Genomic DNA, 27,234 nt, shown 5'->3' on the forward strand with positions numbered 1-27,234 from the left:
ACCTCTTTCGATTTACGGTTACTGTTCACTGCTATAAAGAAACAGAATGAGTTTTTTCACAACTGATTAACTAGTTACTGGCTTTAACAGATCGAACCTTTTGTGAGCAAGATCAGGAACTCAAGACAGGTTTATCAGCACCATCAGCTTTTCCTTTCCCTGAGGTCTACCATCAATGAATACCAAACACAGACATTTTATTACAATCCGGAATCCCAGAAATCTAATAGGAGGCAACAAGCGTAAATTGAACTCCAATTCTGACCAAATCAAACAGCCCACAGACTAAGTGCACACAATGAGATGTGGCTAAAGCGGTAATCGCACTCTGTCTGCACAAATAAAGGATAACAATACTTTAGATAACCCTGTTCACTGTGCACCCATCTGGGTTAGAAAAAAAGTAATGCAGTCATTGTACATTCTCTCAAGCGTGAAGTGTTGTATTATTGAAGAAAATCTTCACTTCTCCCCGCAGTATAGACAGCTTTAATCAATTTGCACTCTCCTAATAGTCCATTTTTAGCACATACGTTATTGAACACCTCAATATAGCAGACGGAGCTTGCAATGCGAGAGTATCTTTTGTAAGTGTACAGCTTTCTATTTTCAACAATTGCACAATTTAAAATGATTGTTTACCCCCAAAATAAATCAGACATAAATTTACTCGCCCTCTATTAGTTTCAAAACTATGTATTGAGTTATCAAGTCTATTGAGTTTCTTTTTTTTTTGAAGAGAAAATGAACTTATTGTGCAGATAGAAAAAGTAAACGCAATTCTTAGTGGCACCAAAATGAATGCAGTTTTATTGTATTGAATATATATTTTTACATTTCCCCTTACTATGTGAACACTATGAATTTAACTTTTAAAAAAAGCAATCGTTTCACATAAACATAACTTTTTTTTTGCTCTCCCATCTCAACCCTATTCTCAACCCTCCGATCTCAACCCTCCCCTTGCAGCCACTAGAAGCCCAATCCCAATTCTACCCCTTGTCCCAATTCTCTTTAGCTTGAAGGTGTAGGGTTAAGTGGAAAGGGCTAGATAGAAAAGACAGAAAAGTGTGGTGTTTGGAATTTACTTTTTACCGTGATTGGTTGGTGTTTTCTTGTGTTTACATAGATGAATATAACCACGGTGTAAATGCACAGTATAGTTACGAGCTATGCCACATTGTATTATTCTAATAACATGATATCGTTGCCTTCTGTGATTTTCCTGAAGATGAATAGCAAAAAAATAACACTCATATGAAGCAAGAGATCGCAATGACATATGATGATGTGTGCAGGTGTTGTAGTGGTGTCTTATTTCTTAGGGGTAAATTTTGAAGCCCTTTCGCTTCACAATCTGTTTCAAGGGCCAAAGGGAATAGGTAGAGGAAGGGGTAGGGCTAAAAAATTGATTTGGGCCTTATGCTATAGTAAGACGAAAAACTAATTTTGAGTAATAATGTTCATCAAAATAAAATGAAGTTAAAGAAAAACGGGAGGTCTAAAGTTAAAGTACTGCAATAAGACTGTCAGAAGTTTCAAAGATCTGAGATTTTATTACATATTTTTCTTCTCAGATAATAACACATAGTTTTACAATACAACTGCTAAGTAATTGCCGATGTATAGTGTTTTTAATTAGAATTAGCTAATTTAGAAGTGTTTGGATGTAACTGGTCCTTTAGCAACATTAAGCAAAATTCGATCTAAAAGTTTGTCTCCTTTTTTAATTCAATTCATTGTGATAATGTTAAAACATTGCTCCCAACTACGGGAATTGCAGGATTTTCCAACCAGGAACTGAACACAGATTAGCATGATCTTATCTTAGAAACAGGCTCAGCCATTACACCATCCGCGTTTAAGTGCGAGTAATTTCAAGCAAATGTCGAGTAAAACCAAAATAGTGTAGGCTTTTGTGTAGGCTTGTATTTTACAGTACTGTAAAATACTTAAACATGTCTCTGTCATTGTTTTCAAACTATTATTTTTGATTTACCATAGTCACAACAGTGCAAATTTCACATGTCACAACCATAACAGAGAGATGTCACACCCATAACAAAGCTTTTTCCTCATACGTGCAAAAATGTTAAATAAATGTTCTTTAGTGAGAGTAACTCTTATTTTTTTGATTAGCATTATTTCTTTAGGGTTGTGCAGTTTAATTCACTGAATTTCTACAAAGTATATTGTATACTGTAAACTTGTGACTGTTTTGCTCACATTCATTCATTTATTTTCTTGTCGGCTTAGTCCCTTCATTAATCCGGGGTCGCCACAGCGGAATTAACCACCAACTTATCCAGCAGGTTTTTATGCAGCAGATGCCCTTCCAGCCGCAACCCAACCCATCCCCCTGTACCACATGTCTTTGGACTGTGGGGGAAACCGGAGCACCCAGAGGAAACCCACGTGAACACAGGGAAAACATGCAAACTCCACACAGAAACGCCAACAGACCCAGCCGAGGCTCAAACCACAGACCTTCTTGCTGTGAGGCAACAGCACTACCTACTGCGCCACTGTGTCGCCCCTTGTGCTAAAATACCAGACTCAAGTATTTTTGCTTCTGTTTAAATAGAAGTAGAAGAAGCAAAAAATATTTAAAAATGCAAATTGACCAGAGGTCCATTCTTCGTACCTCGCTTAAAAGATTTAAGATGATTTGACAGATCCTGGATCTTTTAATCTTGATAATTGATCTCTGGCTAATTTGGTTCTTCAGACAAGTTTGCAAATGAGATAAAATTGTCTGGATGAACTGATCTGAGATCTGTATATGTTGTGAAGGACAGATCTATCGCTCCACAAAATCATGATCAGCAATACAATGATTGGCTGACGGCGCAGCAGTATAATGACATCATCTGAATAATTTTCATTTAACATTCTTCATAGGACAAAAGAAAACGGGTAAGAATTTATCACTTGAGTAAATGTTAATTTTTGTGTGAACTATCCCTTTAATAGTCATCCGAATGCAGCAGTTTTAAAGTAACACTACGTAATGCCTCTGCTATACTTGTTTGTCTTAGCACAGTAAAGTCATGCTGTACCTAAAGAGAAACCCGCAGAGAGTCAGATCGGTGTCTCATTAACGGAGATTACGGCGAGTGAAAAATGACATTGTATAACCCAGCCGTGTGGTTAAAAAGCGACGAGGGAGCAGGTCTGCGGAGGTCTCTGGTTCGCAAGAGGCTGCGCGACCACAGCTGCCGCCTCACAATGAACAGACAGTTCAAGACTCCTGCCAACAAAAATAAACCAGCACCCTCCCCACCTGTGGCAATTACTCACATTCAAACCAGCAGCGAGCAGACTGCAGGGAACATGCAGCCACAATGACACGGCTGGGGAAGGGAATTTCATTTCATTTGTCTCCCATTCATGCCATTCGCGAGTCCTTGATGCGACGTCGATGGGGTTTCTTAATGTCACTGTATTTGTTGTGCGCACCTTCAGATCAATCACTTTTAAGACCGCTTGAGCTCATTCACAAAGACGTCTACTGCTGAGACTGGGTCAAGGATGTGGATACAAACATGGTATAGGATGACGGTGATGAATGGAAATCACTTCATCAGTCTCAGAGATAAACGTTCCTGAAAAATTCAGTCGTTTGTTATTTTACAAACTGATATGAGCTTGAGAACTCTTCAGTAAACCTTTATGGACAATTAAAATGTTATACTCATTTGTTTTATTGATAAAACAATGTCATGCTAACATTCTAAAGCTTTGGGCTTTGTAAGATTATTTTTAAGAATATTGTAAAATATTTGAGCAATTTAAAATAATCTGGTTTAATTTGTATATATATTTTAAAGGGCACCTACTTTACCCATTTTTTAAAAGACAGTCTTTTATGTCTCCAGAATTTGTAGGTTTTAGCTCAAAACCCCCATTAGATGATTTAATATTACCTGGAATTTTCTGCTCTGAACACTATGTAGCTGTTTCTGTTGCTTGTGTCTTTATTGCTAGCTCTCCCCACCCACTGTTCACATGTGCCTGTCAGAGTGTGCCACAATCTCCACCTCGGCTGCATCAGATAAACAGCACAGTGACAGACATAAAGCGGATCTCACATAACATTTGTGAGAAATACTACAGTAAGAATTTCCCAATGATTACTTGATGTATTTGTTGTGGGGTTAATTCAAGCATTTCTGCAATGATGAGTCACACACAATGTCGTTACAAAGTTCACATATACACACACCCAGTGTACATGTTTAACTTTGCACTGTTTTTGCATAGCAAGTGTGACAGGCTACAGGTTAATATCTACTGCTGTACAGATAAACGTAATGTTAATGTACAAAATAAAACAGATTTAACGTCCACAAACTGGGATTGAAGCATCTTCTTTTATAACTGTACTGACATGCGGCTGTGGTGATGAGTAAAGCTGAAGTAAATCGCTGTAATTCATTAATATACACTGTTTTAAAAATGTTTTAAACTTGTAAAACTGATTCTTGATCACATTTGATGACGACCGATGATCACAGCGAGCCGAACAGATCTTTTAATCCTGGCTGCTTTGCACAGTCCTGTCTTGTTGATATGATTATACGTGTTACTACGGATATGCGTTACTACGGAGACGTATGAATTCACGACTGTTAATCAATTCGTGGGTGGGAAAACCGCACTCCTATGTCAAAAAGAGACTTATTGTCTATATCACCCTAATACACTATACCTACACACAGTTCTGTCCAAACAGCTTGCAAAATAAAATTTTCATCGTAGGTTCCCTTTAAAAGTATTTATTATTGTATAAGAGACAAAGAAAAATGTATTGTTTACATTAAGAATAACTTTATTATCACTTTTAATTATTTCAATGTAATTATTTACATAATTTAAAGTAATTTCCTAAAGTGAAACTAAAGAAAAATAAACACTGAATAAATTATATATATATATATATATATATATATATATATATATATATATATATATATATATATATATATATATATATATATATATATATATATATATATAAATAAATTAATAAAACCTAAAATTGAAACCTATATATTTCAATTGATTATAAGATGAATATTTTAGGGGAACTGACAACACCATTTTCGAAAAGAATATAAAAAGACAATTTTTTAAAGCAACACTTTTGTATTCTCATCAAAAACTACAGACAATTTTGTGAAAAAAAAGTGTTCAGTCTGTAGACATGCGTTGGTAACCGAACTAACCATAATGGTGAATTTGCCACAAACTGGCCTGACATGTATGAATACAGGATTTTGCATCAGTGCATAAAGAGAGCGTTTTGAAACCATTGTTGCCTGTTCACAAAAGTATAAAAAATTCAAAACAGGAAACATTCATTTTTTAGTTTAGTAGGTATTCTGCCATGCATATGTGCATGCTTTAAAGTTTCTACTATGCTTGCTATTTCTGAATTCCATAAAAATGCAACCCCACTTAACTGTGAAATACATCTCTTTCTTCCATACGTCAATCATAATCTCCTGTACAGAACTCAAGTGTAAAATTTGTTTCAAGTGTAAAGACTCCCAGTTACTTTTATAGTTATTGACCTTATGCTGCAATGCAGAAGTGCGCTTGTTTTTGCGCTTTTTTAAAAACTTCCGATTTAGCTGCCTATGAGAGAAATAACTAAGAATAATAAAACAGCAGAAAACGGTCAAACTACTTGCCATACAAACAAGTATGTTCATTACTATACAAAAAAAATGTATGAATATTATATAATAATATCAGATTGCAAGATAAAGCAGCATAACAAGCGCTTTTTAACGTGTAAGAATCAGTGGAAGTAAATAAGACTGGAAGTCTCGAGTCAAAAAGTTTCCAATGGATGCGCCCACTTGTACATGAAAAATAAGGTCAATAGGCATGAAGCTAGTTTGACAAAGCAAGAAACATTAGAATCTTTTATTCCATTGCTCATCCTACCTGTTTCCATTTTGTGCATGCAGCTGGAGCATCCTGCGTTGTATGAACAGCCCCTGCTAGTGATGGGTTGCGTGGGCCTGTAGGCATAGCTGCTGAGCCTGCAGGCTTCACCATAGCAGGTGCCCACAGAGTTACAGTACGCCGGATGAGGGATCCCTGTAGGATGGGACACCGTAGAGGGCAGCAGTTTGGGTCTCTGGACTCCGCTAGAGCACATCTTCAGCGGGGGTACAGACGAGGGTGGGTGGCTTCCTTGGTTTGAGCTTACTGGAAGCGATGGAGTCCCATGATGAGCAATGTGGACGTAATAACCAGGGTAACAGGGATACGGATGGGCACCGATGGGCATCGCTGAATGCGTCAGAGTGTGTGGAGAAGGAAGAAATCCCTTCAGAGAATGTTCATCCGTTTCCGGGAAGGGTTTTTGGCCAAGGAACAGGGCTAGTCTATGGCAGTACTCCACTGATCTCTCTTGGGAACAGCAGTAATATGATTTCACATCAGTCTCCGTTTTCTCTTCTTTCACAGGCTTCAGGGGAAAGCCGAGCATGGATCTGCACTGATATCCTGGGCTAATAAAGCCATGGCTTCCTGTGCTCCCATCCCATAATGCCTCATTGTGTAGAGCATGCTTCTCACAGAAGCTGCAGCACTGCTGCGACACCTTTAACGTAGACTGACAGGCCAAGTTGTGCTGCTGTTTACGCGACTTAGACAGTAGCTGCTTCCCTCGCACACCGCCAGCGCTCGGTTTGCCTTCTGTTTTACCCCTGCGCTTGCCTGCCGAGGATGTGCTGGTCAGCTTGAGCAGGGCTGCTGCATTTAAACCAGCCAGACGCTTTGGAGCAGGACTGTTTAGAGTCTGAAGATCAATAGTGTCGCTTTCTGTCTTTGCTTTTTTGGGATTCCGGTTTTGTTCGGTCTCTCCGGTACATCCTCGTTTTCTGTTGTCTTGGCTTTTTCTGGGACAATCATTATCTTTAGCAGTGTCTTTAGAGAGAGAGGGGTCTCCTTTTGTCTGTTGCTGCTTCTTTGAGGGTTTTGATGTCTGCTGGGGGTCTACTCTGTCCAAGAGTAGACTGTTAACGGCTTCTGCATTCAGAGAGGCCAGCCGTCTCTGGCGAGGTTCAAGGATGAATTCTGTGTATAAGGCAGATTTATCAGGTTTCACTTTGCTTTTTGGTTCAGCCGCTTTGCAAGACTTACAGGCTTTCTTGCGACACTTGCAGATTTTTGACTTCCCCTGCATTTCCTTCACCTGGGCCTTCATGCCATTCCTACACGTTTCACTCTCGTCCAAGCGCGTCAGTACAACACAGCAGTTTAGTGCACTCACTTCACCCAATCCATGCCGTCCCCTGAGGGGGTACAGCTTCCGGTCTCTCTCAGCGGACTTTCCTTTTACCTCCTTAGCTTTTCCTCTTTGGGTTGAACATCTTTTAGCCTTCTTTTCTGGCCAAGTTCTGTCCATAGTTATCCGGCAGTTGACCTGGTCTGCAGATTCACTCTTATATCCACACAAAGAGTTCCTCTGCCGTGCATGGGTCATCACACTCTGCCATGCAAAACCTATAAAAGAAAAATCAAGACAATTTGTAATTAAGAAGCTGTAGATACTATGATTAAATAAGTGGTGTGTGTAGATGAGCCATTAAGATTTTCTTAACCTTTACTAATTAATATTAATGCAACCGACTATGTGAACTAATGCTGAAAAATCAGCACCTTAATCAGGTCGCAGGTCTGGCAAGAGTTTAGAGAATTTTAATTGTGCAGGGACAAACATGGCTACTAAACCGAGTAGGTGCAATAAACACTTTTTAATGAGCATATGTTGTTCTGGCCGTTTCTAAGTACAATCTTTCAAATTGAAAATGTTTTATCTTAGCTGGCTAGTATTGTAACTAAATCATTCCCTTAGAAAACACTGGCATCACAGGCTCAAGAACTGATTACATTCATCTCTAATAGACCTGGAACACCGCCATAATTACCCTGTGTCCATTATTCAAATGAATGATGATGTAATTGCTAAAACATACACAGGGAGACCACAAAACATAATATTATGACGCTGTGTGTTAGTATGATTGATGTGATCGCACCATCATGTCTGAAATGTTCAGTATCACCCACATGAAAATGAACAAACTTTCAAAGCAAGTTGTATTGCTTCTTTATTCAGTAAATTTTAGGAAACTAACATGCCCTTTTCCCTGTATAATGACTGAAATTTAACAGCTTTTAGATGAGTAGGTAATTATAACGACAGGATTTTCATTTATGTAAAATAAACCTGTACGTTGAACAGAGGCACTTGATTAAAATTACACAGTGAGAGGCTAGGGTGCTGCTAAAGGTTCTCTTGAAGGAGTAGTTTGATTCAAAATGATAATTTGAAAGCCATTTATTTTCCCTCAAGCAATTCCAAACTTATTTTTTTCCGGTGAACACAATACAAGATATTTTGTTCCTCGCCACGTTCACCACTGGCTTGCTCGTTTGGGACTTGTGGAGTTGCCCATTGATGGATTTTCTCTTTAGTTTTTGGACATTCAGCAGTAAAAATCCACACTGAACTGAACTAAACTGAACTTTAACTCTGAATACTCGACTGACACAGTTGCAACATACCACAACTTCAATGTTAGGCCTGGTTTATACTCGACGCGTACGCTAGTTTAATCGAGTGCGACCAGCGAATATGGCGTCATCGCTGTGTTAGTGGAAGTTCACTTTAGGTGTGCACAACATGATTTCGGCAGGCGGAGCGCATGTTTTTTTTTGGAGACTCGAGCGAACAGTTCACAAGGTGCCCCTTTTGATTTAAGTTGAATATGAAACACTTTGAAGAGATTTTGTATGAAACCGGTACAACTGTACAGACATGTTTATGATCCGTCCATGCGTGATCACTGGGATAATCAGAAGACCAATAATTCCAGGCTAAAATTTTAAACCGTAGTGGGAAAGGAAGAAAGATTTTGTTAAAAGTTTAGAAAAATCTGAAGGATAAGTTTGTTAAAACCAAAAAGAGAGGTCATGACAAATGTGGAGACCCTTTCCACCATTCACAGGTTTTACACTGATGTATATTACAATTTTGAATTTAAAACTATTTAATAGCTACAAAAATAAAATGAATTCACAAATTATTTCTTTAATAACTGTAAAAGAATATTTAAACAGTTTACAATATGCTAACGCCTTGTTTTTCTAGGCTTTTTAACTTTAAAACGTGCCCGAGATACGAGCAAAAGCAAGTGATGCATAATGTTTGAATTTAAAAAATCTTAAATGGTTATTAAAATCTTTATAAATGACTAAAATAATTTAGAAAAATAATTAGTTTAAATATCTTGAATGAAATTAATGATATGATGTGGTTCTTGAATCGTCCTACTTCTCTGTTTATCCGTCTGATTTTACAGTAAGTTTCTTTTGATCGCCCCCTGTAGTTTTAAAGAATATCACAAAGGCGAAAGTATAAATCAGGCTTTAAGATGCTGTGACACAATCTACATTTTAAAAGCGCTATATGAATAAACATGAATTTAATTAAATATTTTGAAGAATCAGAAACAGGTAGCCATCAACAACCACTGGATTTCAACAGCTATCAGATTCCATCATTTCACAAAATATGTTATCTTGTGCTGAACAGCAACAACAGATGAGGAACAAGTGGAGGGCGAGTAAAAGATAAATAATTATAAAGAACAGAATTTAATGAGGAAGTATTAATGAGGCGTTAATGCAAGTATCCAGCATTAGGGGTGTAATGGATCACTGTTGATCCGTGATCTGTACAGATCACAACCCACAGTTCAAAACACATGTGAACCGCAAAAAACCTTTTCCAACTTGTCGGTTAATCCAACATTTAAAACAACTGCAGAGAGATCGCCTCCCGCGTCACTCAAATCACATGTATGAATGCATTTAGGCTTCCCTGTAAAATATAATGATGACGGAAAACGTTGTAGTGGTACCTAAATGTTTTCTTGATTTATTAATTAAAGGTGTTTTTGTCACTGTTTGTTTAGCCTGCGTTAATGCTTTCAGCTGCACAATTAAACATTAAAAGGTTATGCGGATTTGAATTGAGATCACAATATGAATGATAAAGATTTGCATATGCTTATTAATCCTTCGAAGCGCTGCATTCAAATCTGTGTTTGATCAAGAAATATTCAACTTTTACACTTTTTTTAGCTGGTTACAAACAATTTAATAAAACAGAAATACTGGAAGAACAGTAATGGGATAATAGCTCAGATATAAACACTGATGTATATGGTAAAGATTAAAATTACTGTTTAATAGAACTCTACGCTGGTAAATGTTGTTGTAATTACATTGTGTAACCAATGGGTGGCAAACAACCATCCAAAATTATGTAACTGAATAGGTTTTCAAACATGATACACCTAAAATGAAACAAGTTTTATGTGTGAATTGTTGAATCATTAATTAAAAACAAATATATGCTGTACAAGATGTTAAAATTTCTATATTTAGCATTTTCAGCAACTAGCAAATAAGGATGCTCTAATCAATCGGCTTGAGATCAGTATCGGCCGATAATCACATTTTATAACTCGATCAGTACTCGCCAATCTGGACGATCTCATGAACCGACAACAGGAGTTTTGAATTAGATAAAAAAAACTGAAATCATGGAAATGAGGTTGAATTAGCAAGAGATTGGAATGGCCTTGCATGTATTAAGGCATTTTTACATATAATATGTTTTTGGCTATTTTATCCATTACTTTTTGTAAAGCTGCTTCTGACCATGACATGTCCTCACTAAAAGGTTATAAGTGACACGTTTAAGGGATTATATGGAACATCCTTCATTTATTCTTCTAGGTATGGTGAGATCTCCACTCAAGTGTCATACTTAGAGGGAAAATGTGCTTCATGTATTATAAAGCTTGAAGCATCAGAATCAATACCCAGTATCGGCTGATCACCATGACAAGAAATGGGTATCGGTTGCAAAATTCCTCATCGGTGCATCCTTAGTAGCAAAGATCATTTTTCATATTAAATATTTTGCTTTTTTATCCAGCTGATTCTTTCTTGATTTTTATTAAAAAGACAGGATCTAAGTTATGTTTGTTAAAAACCAATGGTTTTTGCAGTAATATTTTTGGTATAAATGGAAAGCAATTGACATTAGTCTCCTCCCTTTTTGGCGGATCCAAAAAAATGGTCCAATCTGTGACTTAAAAACCATATTGTAAACCAAACAGTGAGATTTGTGATCCGTTACAACACAACCTCACATGATAAATAATTCTGATGACATTCTAAAGATGTACGACATGCTTCCCCAAGAGCTATTGATTAACTGAAAGGCAAGTCAGGGGTCAAACACACACACACAGAGTCATACGACAGTAATTGGGCTTCAAAGGAAACTTAACACTACCCGACACGAAAACACTAACTGCTCTGACCTATTGACAAGTTCCTCTTTCTTTAAAAGGAACAGAAGTCCTTCAGGCTTTCCAGCTCTGAAGTTTGACCTAGTAGCTATTATTCGGCAAAGACAACTTTTAATGTCTGATGGATAGCTCTGATTCTGTGCTCTATGTTCTGTATTATTATCTCTGTGGAAAAAAAAGGGTCTGAAAAAAGTATGAATGCTACAGGCTTGCTTGGATTGTGTGAATGGATTCATTTATTCATGTGCTCGGTTATTAGGTTTGACAGCTGCTGTATTTGAAACTCCATCTGTCAAATAAAAGAGGTCATCATAAGCATCAGTCAACCTTAGACACACGCGGCGCTCTCCTTTACAACGCACAGAGCAAGTTTAGCACCCGTGAAAGAAACACTTTTATGAACATTCCCAAAACTAAACTCCAAAATTTGGACATAAAAAAAGCATCCTCTGTAATTGACAACTGTAGCTTTCTCTCATTTCGGAAACGGTCCACTTCATCTCTCCTACTGCGCTCTATACCATTTAAAATCATTCAGCCATGCCAGATAAAGAAGGGAATCATTCTGTGGTTCAACTAACCGCAAAAAATGACTATTTTAAAGTGTTTAGCCAAACAGATTGACCTTATACTGAAAGTACAATTTACCAACTTTTAAAGTTCAGTATAACGTGTCATTATGCATGGATTGTTGACATGACAAAAATAGTTATAATATATATTGACATAATTTAAAATGCAGTAAATGATTAAACATGTCATGTCTCCCATGGATCTTGTTATAAAAAATGCTGTTAATAAATGTTTTTTTTACATTTCATGCATATCAATAGATTACAGCACTTAAATGAATAGATGAAAAACTATAATTAATAAATACCCCAGGCCTATTTTTTATTACATGATCTATTTTAGTAAATGGTGACCATGTGTTTTATCAATACATTCTTAAAAACATGATACTTGATGCATTTTGTCACTAAAAACCACCTTCTCTGATCATTTTATATTACCATTTGCACAGAAAACGTTAATAGTTGAAGGACCCCATTCAAGAGCATGTGTCTGAATCCCCCTGTGAAGTCCATGATATGCATCTTTTCAGTTTTTGTCTCAGAATTTTCCATATATTTAACAGGGCTAGGCGATTAAGCCTAAAATCAAAATAAATGTTTACTTTTTTTGGTCCTCAAAGTTCTCTGACCAGTTTTGTACAGTAAATATGCTCACATATTACAAGTCAGTGATTTTTGAATGAAGAGTGCATTACTTGATTTTTAAATAATTTAAGGAAACACACACCATCTACTATCAATTCTTGAACATCAACGTTGAACAACAGAAATTAAAACACACACTGCCTAAAACCAAGTCACTTTTCTTATATAAAAAAGTGAAAATGAGAAACTTCCACTTTTGTAAACAAAATTAATTATTTTCAATGTTTTTTCATATTAAAAAGTAGAAAACAACCAGCATCTCTTCTAAGTAAAATAGCTTTTGTATATCCTGTAAATAATATTTTAAACTTTCTTGCATCTTCCATAAACAAATATTTTAGTGTAAATAATAACTTTAATGTAATAGATAATTAATAAGCTTCCAATCATCGTCAGTGAAGTGCAAAGTAAGGTTCAAGAATGGGTTAATCGTCCGATCAGAGATCAGATATGGCTGTAAAAGTATAAATCAGCCACAGCCTTTAACAGTGACACATGACACATAGGGAAAGTAATAGATAAAAATCATCCTGGAAAATTAAGATCGATTATAGGTTCAGAATGTCCACTTTGATTAATCGCCCAGCCCAAGTATTGAACTTTTTTGGAACTACAATAAAATTAAGCTTTTATGTCCTTTGGTGTGACACCACTTTTTACTAAAAACGTCCAACGAGTCATAAAGAAAAAATTATATATTGACATTTTCAAGTAAAATAAATGGCACATCATGAAAATAAGTCGCTCTCACACTATTTTACTCTATTAATAAAAGTTGATTTTCTTAATTTAAGTATTGAAGATACATTCATTCATTCTCCTTCGGCTTAAGTCCCTTAATTCCTTAAGGGTCGTCACAGCAGAATTAACCGCCAACTTATCCAGCATATGTTTTACACAACAGATGCCCTTCCAGCCGCAACCCAGCACTGGGAAACATCCATACACACTCAATCACACACATACACTATGGCCAATTTAGCTCGTTCAATTCACCTATAGCGCATGTCTTTGGACTGCCGAGGAAACCGGAGCACCCGGAGGACACCCTCGTGAACACGGGAGAACATGCAAACTTCACACAGGCTTGAACCAGTGACCTTTTTCGATGAAGCGACTGTGCTAAACACTGACCCACCATGAGATACAGTTCAGGAAAAAAAAAAGAAAAAAAATCTGTGAAAGAATTGATCATTAGTTAGTCATATTTTCCCAAACATCAGACTTTATAAATATCAAACTACATAAATATATGTGGTGTGTATTTAAAATGAAAATAACATTAAACGGTGTTTGCTATTTGTCGACAACTACCTATATTTTACTTATGATTTCTCAGTGGCATAATTTCTACTGAGCACAGGGAGGAAATGCCCACTTTTCAAAATCCTGTTTGTGTTCCTCACACTCTTAAATTCATTTGTTATGATTTTTATACACAAGCAAATCATCGCCACGGAGATGCAGGATGGGGCAGGACACAGAGAATCTGCCTTTGTAGAAAAGAGTCTACGCTCTAAAAATAGCTCACCGAAAATTCTAACAAGCAGGTAACGCGGTTGCAGCACAGTCAGCGATGAAACACCAGAAGCAGCAACAGATGACTTTAATGTCATCATGGATGAAAAGAAAGAAAGGAGATGCGAGTTGGCTGATTGAGTCTATTAGCTCAGGTCAGGAAAATCAGATTTTCTGTCAGACAGAATCTGTGATTTATTTAACATTTTCATGCGCAGAAGTTAGAATAATAGTTTGTTTAACAGTGGAAGTTGTGCCTCAATGCATTTAAATGTCATTCACAAAAACAAAAGAATTAAGGGATATTTCACAAAAGTTTTTATTTTTTATTTTGTCATCATTTACTCACTCTTTACTTGTTTAAAACCTGTTTGACTTTCTTCTGTTAAACACACATGAAGATATTCTGAAGAAACCACTGACTTCCACAGTAATTACTTTTTTCCTTCACCGTAAGTCAATGGTAGCAGGTTAACAGCATTCTACAAAACATCTTATTTTGCATTTAACAGAATAAAAAACTGAAAAGGGTTTGGAACCACTTGAGAGTGAGTAAATGGTGAGTAAATATTTAGTTTTGGATGCCTATCCATTGAATGACAAACATTTTTGACCTTTTGAAATGATTACTGTTGACTGGCTTTTATTAAACAATTAAGAAAAAACATATTCTTCTTGTACATAATTTATAGTCGACTATTACACTTGGCAGAATTTATCATTATAATCAATGTCATTATTTCCAGTATTATATTGTCCCCTAAAACAAGTTTCTCCATTTTGCGTCACGCTACTTCCCAAACCAAAGTTATACACTTGGGATTACTGTAATTGAAACCTTCCTAATGTACAGTAAGTTTTGTTATTGTAATGACTAATATTTTTTCAAGAGATTTAATGAAAGTTTGCAAAATGTAGGCAACTTTTTTTCCTGTTGAACATTAAAGGAGATTTTACATAGAAACTAAAATGCATGAACTACATGAATGACTCCTGATACATTAAGATCTTGAAAGGCGAAATAATCCAAAACTAAACACTTACAACATGATTAACTTTAATCCACAGCCTCAGCAAACTGCGCTGAGCAGTTTTTACGAGTGAGTTGCATAATGATGTATACATAAGCGCAAACTCACATGTGATGCAGTGTTTACAACAGCGAGGAAGAACACTTGTGCTGTATTGCTCATTTTAACAGTCCTTGCTTTTGATTATCCTTGATGATGCAGTAAAACAGTAAAAAAAAACAAAAAAACAGAGTCAGTATTATTTTCTTGCATGGACCTTAAGACTTCAGTCATCAGGAGCCACAGAATTTGATTTTGATAGGCCAGTATATGGTTTTGTTTAGTTTTCTACTTTAGAGTACCAGCAGCCATTGATAGGCATTCCAGGTATCACCAAGGACCACAGTTTCATATAACGAAAAAAAATCTCTAAGCTGAAGAGAAAAAGTCATCTATATTGTGTGGTCTCAGGGTGAATAAACATACAGCAATCTTTGAATTTTTTTTGAAAAAATTACATCTTGCATTTCTAAAATTTCACAAAATCAACATTAACCTGATTAAAAACTTAACACATAAAAGAAAAACTGTAAGCTTTTAAATCCATTCTACTTGCTTCACAGCAATTACAGCAATTCAATCTCACGGTGTGTGTTCACCAATGTCAAAAGCTTTAAATAAACATCCGAAGGACCACTAAAATCTAAATCAACAGTCTGTAATTCTGCGAATGTCACAAGTTATTGATCTGGACGGATGTGGGGCTCATAAAATAATAGACTAACTGCTGGTCACGTCCAATTGACTGACACAAAACAAACTCCCCAGTCCAAGGTAGCTGGACGATGAATTGTTGGCACTATGCTGTGGAAAATTAGAGGTTCCCTTTCTAGTTTCAGGAGTGGGTGAAGGGAAATGGACCGCTGCCCATAATTTACCAGCATTCCGGGTGTTTTTTTTCGGGTTGAGGTATCAGCCCATGACTTTCTGGCAAATAACCGGATAGCCATCTGGCATGTCGGGTAAAACGAAAACGTTAAAGAGAAAAACGCGCATAGTCTGCGTTTCAATAGGCGCTTTAAACGTGATATCTGACGCGAAGACCAAAGTTGTTGTTGTTCCCTTCGTGTAATCTGAAATTCAGCCACTGACTGTGCGCGAAAAGCTGTTGTATTTCCTCCTACACTGCAGATATGGAGAACGGGAAGGTGTGGATAGAAACCAGAAAGAAGGAAACATCTCAGTGAAATGTACAGCGCGATTAAAGTAATCCTGGATAAAGGCAGCGAGCGCGTGCTGGAGGTGTATGATGATGAGAGGAGCTCGCGCGGCTCATAGGGCGTATCACACACACATAACACACATACACACACACACTAAAAAAAACAACGTTGTTCGTCTCTCATCCCACGGTTTCATCCACCGCATACCTCATAACTGCGAAACCGAACCACCACGGCCAACTCGAACCCGAGCTATCACCGCCAGTGCTGAAATCGACACTAAACGGCCAACCGTGAGAATCAAACGCCGAAGCGGAAAGCGCTCGATCGGTCCCTGGCGAAATTTCCGAGCTCCGCGGCGGTATCCTGAGCACGACGGAAGAACAGTTTCTCAAGTCGAACTCAAAAAAGCATCTCTCGAACCGAATTCATAGCGAAAAATGATCGCGGATCATGTCATGTTTCGGGCTGTTTCCCCAGCGGAGAGCGAGCGCGAGAGAAAAGCGCATAACCAAGATAAAACAGATTAGTAATCCTTCATTTACCTCGTCATCCACTCACTCCGCCGTATTCCCGATCAAATAATCACATTCCGCGAGCGACAAGGGTCCAGTTGTCGGGCTATTACAATAATATCGATGTTCAACAGTGAAATGAAACGAGGGGAGCACACACAGCTGACAAGACACGTTTAATCGGTGACCTACTTCCGAAGTAGCGTGCAGCTCCAGATAATATTCATGCGCTGCATTCGTGAAAGCCGCCGCTGCGCTGGGACGAGCTCTCGTTAGCATCACTCAGGTAGTTGAGGGATGAAAAATACCCACAACAACAGAATCCCCCCAAAAAATGAGGAGGTTTAGACCCCACCGCTCCGGAAAACTCTCTGTTGGTCAGTGCTTGATCTCATGCAGCGAGCAAGTGCCTTGGATCAACAGCTATTACATAATGGACTGCCTTGGACTATCTCATCATCAGCAATAGCCTACTCAGAAACTAGATAATGGAATAATTTCCAAAGGGGAAAAAGTTCGACCGAGGTTATCAGAGCTGTCTAGGCACGATTTATCGTTTAAATGATTATATCTGCTCAGGTGTAGAAATACTGAAGCTTTTGCTCCAATAATCCTTCCAGGAACAAGCCTTAGTTTCTTAAGTCAAATCTAATTCAGACAGGCTGGTTTTTGACCTTTCTCATTACAGAATGCTTGTCAAGCTTAGCTTCTTGCCCTTTTTAATGTACAATGTGTGTGAAACCTCAGGCTAATATAAACACATTCATAAATTGCACTGCAAAAGATCTGCCACCATGTAATCCTATTTTAGGGGTTTAAAACTGAATAATAATTCAGTGTAAATATAAATACTACAGGGAAATATAAAAGAATCCTCACTGATATTTGTCGAGGGGTAAAACACACCCAACTGAGTCTATTATATTTGTATATAATGGTTAATAGACAGTTATATGCATTCAATTCACGAAAATGTTGTTCACAAAAAATAACAATAAAACAATATAGACCATTTTGAGGGATGTAAGCAAAAACAATGGTCACAACGTATTTACTGTTTTACATTTTTTATTTCTTTCAAGAGTTCACACTTAGCTGATGATTGATTATAAAGCTTGTTTGGCATGCTGTCACGGGAGAGAGCCCTGAGCTCATAAGATCCTTGAGACCGGGGATCTCTCCCATTTGCAAGGAGAGAGGGGAGTTTAAGTAGATCTCGAGGACTCCCCTGCTGTAGTCGCTAATGAACAGATAGTGATTGCTCTTAAGAGATAACTAGAAGCATGTCTATGGTGCAGATTTGGATTAGTCAATTAACTTAAGTTGTATGTTAGGACTAGAACCAATGACATTCTTGCTGTGAGGCAACAGTACTAACCACTGGGCCACCGTGCCACCCATCTGAAAGCAGAAGGAGGTAGAATTAACTTAAGTTGTATGTTTTTGGACGATGGGAGAAAACTGGGGGTGAAACCCATGTGAGTACGGAGAACATGTAAACTCTGCACAGAAACGTTGGCTGGCTTAGTAAGGACTAGAACCAATGACATTTTTGCTGTGAGGCAACAGTACTAACCACTGGGCCACCGTGCCACTCATCTAGGAAAGGAGAAGGAGGTGGAAGGGGGGTTCTTCAAAACGAATATGGTCGTTTTGTGAAACTTAGTGTATTTATAGTGGCTTAGGAATCATCTGATTGGTGAATCATAAATTGAATAATGCGGGACCGGCTGCAAGCAACCATAAGCACGTGATCCTCTTGAAATCAGTTTATAAATAAACTTCACTTGTCTTTCGAGAATGTAAAAAGAGCCACATATTGATAAATGATGTTATGAGAGCTGTTTTAACATTAAGGTTTGATTGAGTTTGATAACAAGCAGGAAATGTTCATGGGCCATTGACATGACCACATTGAAATGGTCTACAGTGAGATTATTTTCTGATATCATTCTGCCAGAAATTAATCCATCATATACATTTTTCACAGTGTATTTTGGTCTTCTAGTGCATTATTTTACAGCTACAAATGGATTTCATTTTGAGACAATTATGCTGCTACAGTGTTCTTTTGAAGCAACAATAATGATAAAAAACACAATATGTTCAATAAAGTTACACTTTTGTTTAAAACAAATTGTTGCAAACTTACAGAAACTAAAACAGTATTTTAGTTTTCTGACACAAAATTGCCTATCTTTTTACTTGATTTAGTATTCCTTAAAATTTATATTTAAAGAAACAAACTAACAAAAATGTTTATACACTTTACATTCACACTGTGTAAATATTTAACTTTGTGTTGTTTTTTATTCACAGCTGATTTACTGCATTGCAATGGGTTGTTTATAGGGAAAAGGGAAATTTCAGTAGGGGGAGAGCAGGGATGAAAGAACCATATTTCATAAAAAAACAAATTAACAGATAATGTTTGTAACAGAAATATATTTTTGCTGTGGTTACTAACTCACAAGAGGGGGTCTGTCACAGTCAGGTGTTATTTTGTATTCATGTAGAACAACTCTATATGCAGAAGGGTTTTTAATTTTTCAGTAACCTGGGTCAAACTGTTTGCTGTTACAAAATTGGCATGTTTAAGGTCTGTTTTCTTTAAAAAACAACAATCTTTACTGCCTGATTGATATACAATAAGTGGGTCTCGGGTTGTACAAGAAGCACTGCATTAAATTACATTTTAACATGTCTTTAAAATATGGACATTTATTTTACCCCATATTTGCAATGGTGTTTCTGCGCTCTTATTAAGCTTAAACAAATAAATGAATGCTGAAGTCTATTTAACTGATTTTTAATTACATAGCAACATCAATGCTGTAAACAATATATAAATAAAATAAAAAAAAGTCAATTTTATCATTCACAGGAAGTATATCGGGATATATATGGGAAATACCCTATATAACTTCACTTTAAACAAAAGTTGCACATTGTTACTTTTAAGCAAGGACAAAAGTAACACACAGGTGAGTCAAAAGTAAGAATAATATTTGCTAGATTTACTGACTTATTCTTGTGTATTTTAAATATATCTGACTATGACCTTGTTTATTAAATATATTTTGTCCTTTAATTTTTCAAAAAATATTAAACTGGATTTTCATTTAAAATTTCAGCGCCATCAAATGTTTCAGAAGCAATCCAACATTGCAAAATGTTGACATTTTCTACAATTTTAGAATATTTTTTATTAATACTGGCAAAATTAATTCATTTAATTAAACATCTGAAGTAAACACAACTTGTAATACAGAAAAAAAGGACAGCTACAATAATTTACTTTTTGTACTTAAAAACTAAAATTCGGAGCTAACAAATACACAGTCCCAAAATCAGGTGATATTTGGCAGCTCCATCAAGGGTTGCATGCTGAATGTGCTGCCTATAAAGCACATGTTGACAGAGCTCAGAGAAAACCACTTTGTTACTTTTGTCCCACGTTACATACGTTCCGCTCTCCCCTACACTTAACAGAAAAAGAAGTGGTAATGTACTTCCAGATCATTAACCATTATCTATACATTAAGATTTCGAACAGTGTTCTACTGAAGGAGAACTGTTCAACTGAGGCATGGTGTAGCCTAAATATCTTCATACAGTGATGATTTGGTGTGCATTTGCTTTGTCTTAAAAGAAAACAATCAATTAATTGGTAGAGAGATAAGAGATATAGATGAATAATATAAAATCCAGCCGTTTTATATGAAGGCGTAAATCACTGGGAAAGTATTAAGCTTTAAAGCGGCAGCCAAACTCTAAACTAGTTTTGATAACTGAAACAAAAGGATGACAATGTTAATGCTTGAAAAAAAACCTAACTAAGTCTGTGGTGAAGATATGGCATCTGAGAGAAATGGCCAATAATAAATAGCCACATATTCTAAATGCAGTTAAAAATACACTTACACTGTGTCCTAACAATACGTGACACAACAAGATTCCAGCAACAAGCAATTTGTCTGTCTGCACCAAAACATTTAAGGTCTGCATGAATCAGTAGCTGCGGCCATTTTTTAAATCATATTGTGATGCAGTTCCTAGAGAAACAAATATTGTTTGAGAAAACAGTGGCAGTGGCTTGTTTTTATCTACTGTGAGCTGATTTGATGTAGTAAATTATGCATTTCATTCCTAAAGAATGGGAAAAAGTTTTGAGAAAGCTATTACAACCTAACAGACACCTCCTTCTCACCATTTCTTGTTTGTCTTCATTGCTCTGTCAAAATTGACAGTTGGAGGGGCGTGGTTAAGTATGTTAACCACATCCAATACCTCGGACAGCCCTAATCTAAGAATTGAACTAAAAACAAACAGGAAGTGCACTTTCAGATTTCAATTAAAGATTAGAAGGGCAAACATTTTTTTTCTAATCATGACATGCACAAATGAATTGTTCACCACAAAACTAGCAACGTTAGTTTTGATTTCATGTGTACTTTAAAATTTGCATCACCTGTAAGTTTCTGAGACTTATTTTATTATGTTGATGTACTTCCAACTGAAATGAGATATTGAGTAGGGGCTGGACTTTCTTTTGTGCAGTATTCCATCATAGCAATTAGCAAACTTCAAGATAAGAGAGGGTATTAATATGCAGTTCCGGTGGAATTTCTAAGGTTGACGTCAATAGAAGGACCTCCACTCCAAACATGGAATGGTCAGAGGTTTTTTTTATTGAAGATTACCACTAAAATCTAGGGCTGCACGAATCTGGCTAAAATGAGAATCGCAATTCTCTCATGACTCTTTAGATGTATAATAAAGTTTAATATTAGTAAGCTAGCTTTATTGTTATTTCTCAAATATATATGGTAAAACAATAAGAATAATATTAGGCCGTTGTATAGGTCTACTGTTGGTTAAAATGCTAAATCTTGTATAGACATGAGAAATTTGTCCTAGTAGTAAACGCACAGTAAAGTGATGACATCAGAATATAACTATTCATAATTCTAAAGTTGAATTATTATGTTTGAGACATATGCTTGCAATCTGTCTGAACATTATTCGTAGAGATGCTGGATTGAGATCGTGTGGAGCACATGTGTCAAAACCAGTTACTAGAGGGCCAACCCGAACTTTAAACACACCTGATCAAACTAGTCAAGTGCTTTAAGCTTGTTTGATACCTACAGATAGCTGTTGAAGCAGTGCTGGAACTGGACTACAGCCCTCCAATAATTGAGTTTGACACCACTGGTGTGAAGAGTCGAATCAAGATCCCAATCATTTTTTTATAGCAATCAATTGTAAAGCCATACTACTAATACATTTTTTCAGTGGATTAACTTGCACAGATTAATTATTCACCCTACACATAACAACGTAAGCTAACAAAATAAACAGTGTAAATTTAGATTTCAAGCGCACTTTAAATATCAGCCACTGCACTCCCAATGAAACAGTAAAAGCTTTTAATCTAATTAATACATAATAAATCTATTAAACATTATTAATGAGTGACTGATGTTGTTGATTTGCAATGAGTCACAGTTCTGACTTTCATTTTCAAACCGTCTGCTAACGGCTAATGGTAATCTGCTACTGCTTTCAGTAGTTCAGCAATAAATGTCACTGGCTCAAATGTAAAATGGCATTTAAACTTGCATAGACAGCATTTAACACTGAATAGAGCACATATTCTGTACCTGAGGAGATCATAGTCTGAGTATTATATGCTGTTGTTCTGCTGCAAGGTCGTGGAAATTGAAATGGTTTCTAAAATAGTAATTTTGTGCGTCACCATCGCTGATGATTAAGACACAAAAATAGTTGCGGAACCGGATCGTGTTTTGTTATGACAATGTGTTAAGTGAATAAAGCGACAGAGCTTGAGCTCTCTATAATGAGCACGTTCAATAACAGATGATAAAACCTCTACAGACATAACAGATAAAAACATCAAGGCTAATCTGAAAAATGTCAACAATACTCAAAAAGCTTCATTATTTCTGTGTATTTATACTATTTTATACCAAGTAGGATAAAAAAGAAGGAATTTGATTTCTTCGATCAAATAGACAAGCACTTGAAAAAAAGACAGCTTGAGGCCAGATCTGCACACATACAATCAAACATTAACTAGGATATTATTATGAAAGATTCCTCCTCCGAGGCGTCAACGTCTCAGATAAGAGAGTAAAGATGTTTAATGAACTGTCCCTAAAATGTTGATTATGCCGTTTTAATCAGGCAGTCTATAAAACACACACTGCATGTGTCAGGATGGCAAACATGGCCTCAGCTCTGACATAAATCTTAGCAATAAAGTGGGTGGAAATATAAGACCCTTCTATCAAGCATCAGAGTCCATTAGTAAGCTTTAGAAAAGGAGACAAGGGTTTTCTGTTTTATGAACCGGTCATGATAAAAGCAGCACAAATGTCTTTGCCATTTCAGATTTCCATCGAGAAAACAGCAACTTAAAACAAATGAACAGAGGTAAGGAATAACACCACAAGCGAAGCTTCTGTTACACTGACACAACCTGGTATCATAAACCTCAAAGTAAAGCTGTTTTTCACGCAGATCGGCCTTCAGCGTGGCCTTCTCCTGAACACGATTATCTCATGCTACTTGAAATGCGTTTTCATGCTGATTTAATGAGAAAACGAAACATTTGAAATGGGCTACTTAACTCACATAATTCAGCCTCATTTAACAGATGCTCACTGCCTTTGATAGATCAGATGGTAAAGCAGAGGACTGCGATTAAAGCTTGGTCGCCCATATGTCACTGATACCAACAGGAGAGAAATTCCTCCAAGGAGATCAATAAAGTTCTGCCTGTTAGTGTAGAAAATATATGAAAACCAAATTAAAACATTCATTTCAATAAAAAGTAAAACATTTTTTTTTTTTTTGTAAATGAAAGTTTTTTTTTTGTCTCTGCAACTCTTACATGGTCATCCATTGAAGCTAAGCAGAGCTCCGCCCGGTCAGTACCTGGATGGGAGATAACATGGTAAAGCTAGGTTACTGCTGGAAGTGGTTAGTGAGATCAGCAGGGGGCGCTCAACTTGTGGTCTCTGTGGGTCCTAACGCCACAGTAGAAGGGGACTCTATACTGCTCAGTGAGTGCAGTCTTTCGGATATGACGTTAAGCCAAAGTCCTGACTCTCTGTGGGAGTTAAAAATCCAATGATGTCTTTTGAAAAAGAGTAGGGGTTTAACTGGCCTCTGTCCATCATGGCCTCCAAACCATCCTCATACCATAACTGTGTATAAAGAATGTGTACAAGAAGTACAACTTCTTATGGAAAACCTCCAATACTCTGAAAAAAAAATAACGTTGTTGCCAGCAACAGTTCCATGAAGAAACATTTTCACTCACAGAACTTTCTATTCCATTCTTTATAATCAATAAAGGTTCTTAAGATGTTTAAAATGATAGCACTCACTGCAAAACACACCTTATAATCTTTTTTTGCAGCAAGTTTTGTGTAATTCACAACATTTTAAAATATATATTTAAAAAGTGTCTTCTGCTCATTATGGCTGCATTTATTTGATACAATGCACAAAAAAACAGTAAAAAATATATAAAAGATATTTAAAAAAAGAATTAACATGTTATATAAAAGTATATGTATTATTTAAAATAACTGTTTGCTATTTGAATAAGTTTTAAAATGTAATGTAATCCTGTGATTTCAATGCAGAATTTTTAGCAAGAAATCATCCTAAAATTCTGATTTGCTTTTATCATCATTATCATCATCATCATCATCATTATTGCTATTACTAAAAACAGCTAAGTGGAAAATATATAATTATTAATATCTTATCACGTTTGGTCAATTTAGTACAACGTACTTTTACAGCCTTTAGTCAAACATGCCACTCTTAAAACATGCTCACATACAATTTGTATAATCTCATTTGTACGTTTTACTTTGCTCATAGCCATGCCAGAGGTGGGGTTTAGGGCCACACCTCCTTTTTAAAATTGTATGAATTCTGACAATGTGAAAAATATATTTCCCCATGAGATTGGGTTGATTTGAATACAAAAAAATATTATGCTTTCAAATTGCATTATTCACCCATCAAATGCTAGTAACTTATTTCATTCTTTTAATTATTTCAAATGGCTTTGGTCAGTCATAATATTGCTTAAGACACTGATGCACAAATGTGTGTATGGAGGCATGCTTACCAATTTTTGGGTACTATATTCATAAGCACATCTGCCTACTTAAATAAATGATGTAGGATTGACTTTGAAACTATTTCAATACCGAAATTGTTAGTAAATTGAATAAGTAATTGCAAAGTGACTTTTTAAAGTTAGAAATTAGATATCAGTTTACAGTTTAGTGTTTAACTCCGTCTAATAAAACAAAGTGCTTAAAAATAAAGTCATTAAACGCAAATGTTGTGTAAGGCGGACATCACTTTTGTACTCTAATAATGTTTAATAATCTCATAACTAAAGTCATTAACAATGAAACTAATCTAAACCAACACTGTTAACCCTGTTTTGCTAATTTAATTTACGCTAACAATTTATTCTGAGGATCAACTCTCGGTATTAACAACTTGCTTATTAGCAGAAAATTACTAGAATATTGCCCGTTTATTAGTGCTGATTAAAGGAATATACAAAGATTTTCACCCTCAGGTCATCTAAGAGGTGACTTATTTTCTTTGGTAGAACATTAAAGATTATTTTAAGCTGAATCTGTGGTCCTTGGAGATTTAATGAGACTCAATAGTTACTGTTTTTTTAGAGATGAAAAATAAACATACAACCACACTGATGTCTTGTGAAAGGAAAGATCATTTGAAATTGATCATTATTCACAATATTATTAATAGTTCTCACAGTGCATTGCGAATGACCAACAAACAAAACCAGTTATGATGTACTGTCGCTTTTCTCAAGTGATTTTTTATGGTAGCATACTTATAGAATGGATCACTTCAAAAGCATTTTCACATGCACATTAATATCTCTTGTTGAAATACATTATGAACATTTTCTTTGCTCTATTTTTCACATACAGTAGGAATGCCTATACCGAAGCCTCTAGAGATTGTGCAGTGCTACTTGATCAGAGTCAAGACCTGTGAAGAGATGGTGCCAACCATCCGAGGACTTTGAGGACAACACATTCCTTAAATACTCAAATACACTTTTGTTGAACATCTACACATAGACATTAGAGATGTTCTGATACCCTCCTTCCCGATACCGATTCTGATACCAGAGCTCAGGGTATCGCCCGATGCAGAGTACTGAACTGATCACAAAGTGTGTATCTGTAGAAACTAAAGGTATCAAAATTAATTGTTTCTTCAGTGCACCGCGATGCAGATAGGGACAATTCAATATTGGTTCAGTAGTAGATCATAACCGGTTATTACATACTAATGTCATTTATCTCCAATGCGCGATGTCGCATTAGAATACTATGGCGAAGAAGGCAAGGGTGAGTAAATAAAACACTCCTACTTCTTAAAAGGTATAATTATGCACAGTTCAACTGCTTGCGAGTTTGCTGGACAGTCTTTCATTGACAATGAAGAAGGCACAGCACACTGCTATTTCACTACTAGGGAGAAATGTTGTAAAAATCCATCTTTACCTCTCTCTCTCTCACTTTGAATATTTGACCCACGGGTGCGTTCATGAGGTAACTGTTCCTCTCCTCTTGGCTATAAAATTGATACTTGTGGATCCAGACACGAGCGTGCTTGTGGTGCGAGTTTCCTCCACTGTGTCTATTACGGATTACCTGTGATAACTGCGTATTATGCACATATATACTGTAACCGCAGCTGTTCTTCCTGCGTCAATCATCGGTGAACAGGGCTTTTATTTCAGGGTGAAGACAGTGACCAATCATAGGGGTGTATGACCTCGGTTGACAAGTAAGAGGGATAATATTTACATTATTTTATTTGCTATAAAATCTCATGCTGTCTTCTGTGCATGTATTGGAGTTTTGTTTGAAACATTCAAAAAGAGTGTTTTCTTTGAGCACGTCAAATTAAAGGGGCAGTTCATATACAGTTGATGTCAGAATTATTAACCCCCTTTGTATTTTCTTTTCTTTTTTAAATATTTCCCAAATGATATTTAACAGAGCAAGGACATTTTCACAGTATGTCTGATAATATTTTTTTCTTCTAGAGAAAGTCTTTTTTGTTTTTCTATTTCAGCTAAAATAAAAGCAGTTTTTAATTTTTTAAGAACCATTTAAATTAAAATTATTAGCCCCTTTAAGCTATTTTTTTTCAGGCAGTCTACAGAACAAACCATTGTCATAAAACAACTTGCCTAATTACCCTAACCTGCCTATTTAACCTAGTTC

At 36.3% G+C, this 27,234-nt stretch overlaps 2 protein-coding genes across 5 annotated transcripts in view; one reads left to right on the forward strand and one right to left on the reverse strand.

Annotated features, from left to right (window-relative positions):
* The window catches only part of bahd1 (bromo adjacent homology domain containing 1), a 70,151-nt gene that overhangs the window by 15,417 nt on the left and 27,500 nt on the right, over window positions 1-27,234 (reverse strand). For 2 of the 4 annotated variants that reach the window (XM_087290712.1, XM_087290715.1), the window contains one exon: window positions 5,956-7,524. In XM_087290712.1, coding sequence (XP_087146838.1) covers window positions 5,956-7,504 — 1,549 coding nt within the window. In that variant the 5' untranslated portion in view covers window positions 7,505-7,524. Of the gene's footprint in view, window positions 1-5,955; window positions 7,525-16,927; window positions 17,306-27,234 lie in introns of those variants that run through there. The other 2 variants (XM_087290714.1, XM_087290713.1) reach the window with 2 other exon arrangements.
* LOC147839992 (uncharacterized) overlaps window positions 1-27,234 on the forward strand; it is a 782,854-nt gene that overhangs the window by 4,190 nt on the left and 751,430 nt on the right. The window lies entirely within an intron of this gene.

This window comes from Danio rerio, chromosome 17, assembly GCF_052040795.2.
Source record: "Danio rerio strain M-AB ecotype USA chromosome 17, GRCz13ab, whole genome shotgun sequence".
Classification (NCBI taxonomy): domain Eukaryota; kingdom Metazoa; phylum Chordata; class Actinopteri; order Cypriniformes; family Danionidae; genus Danio; species Danio rerio.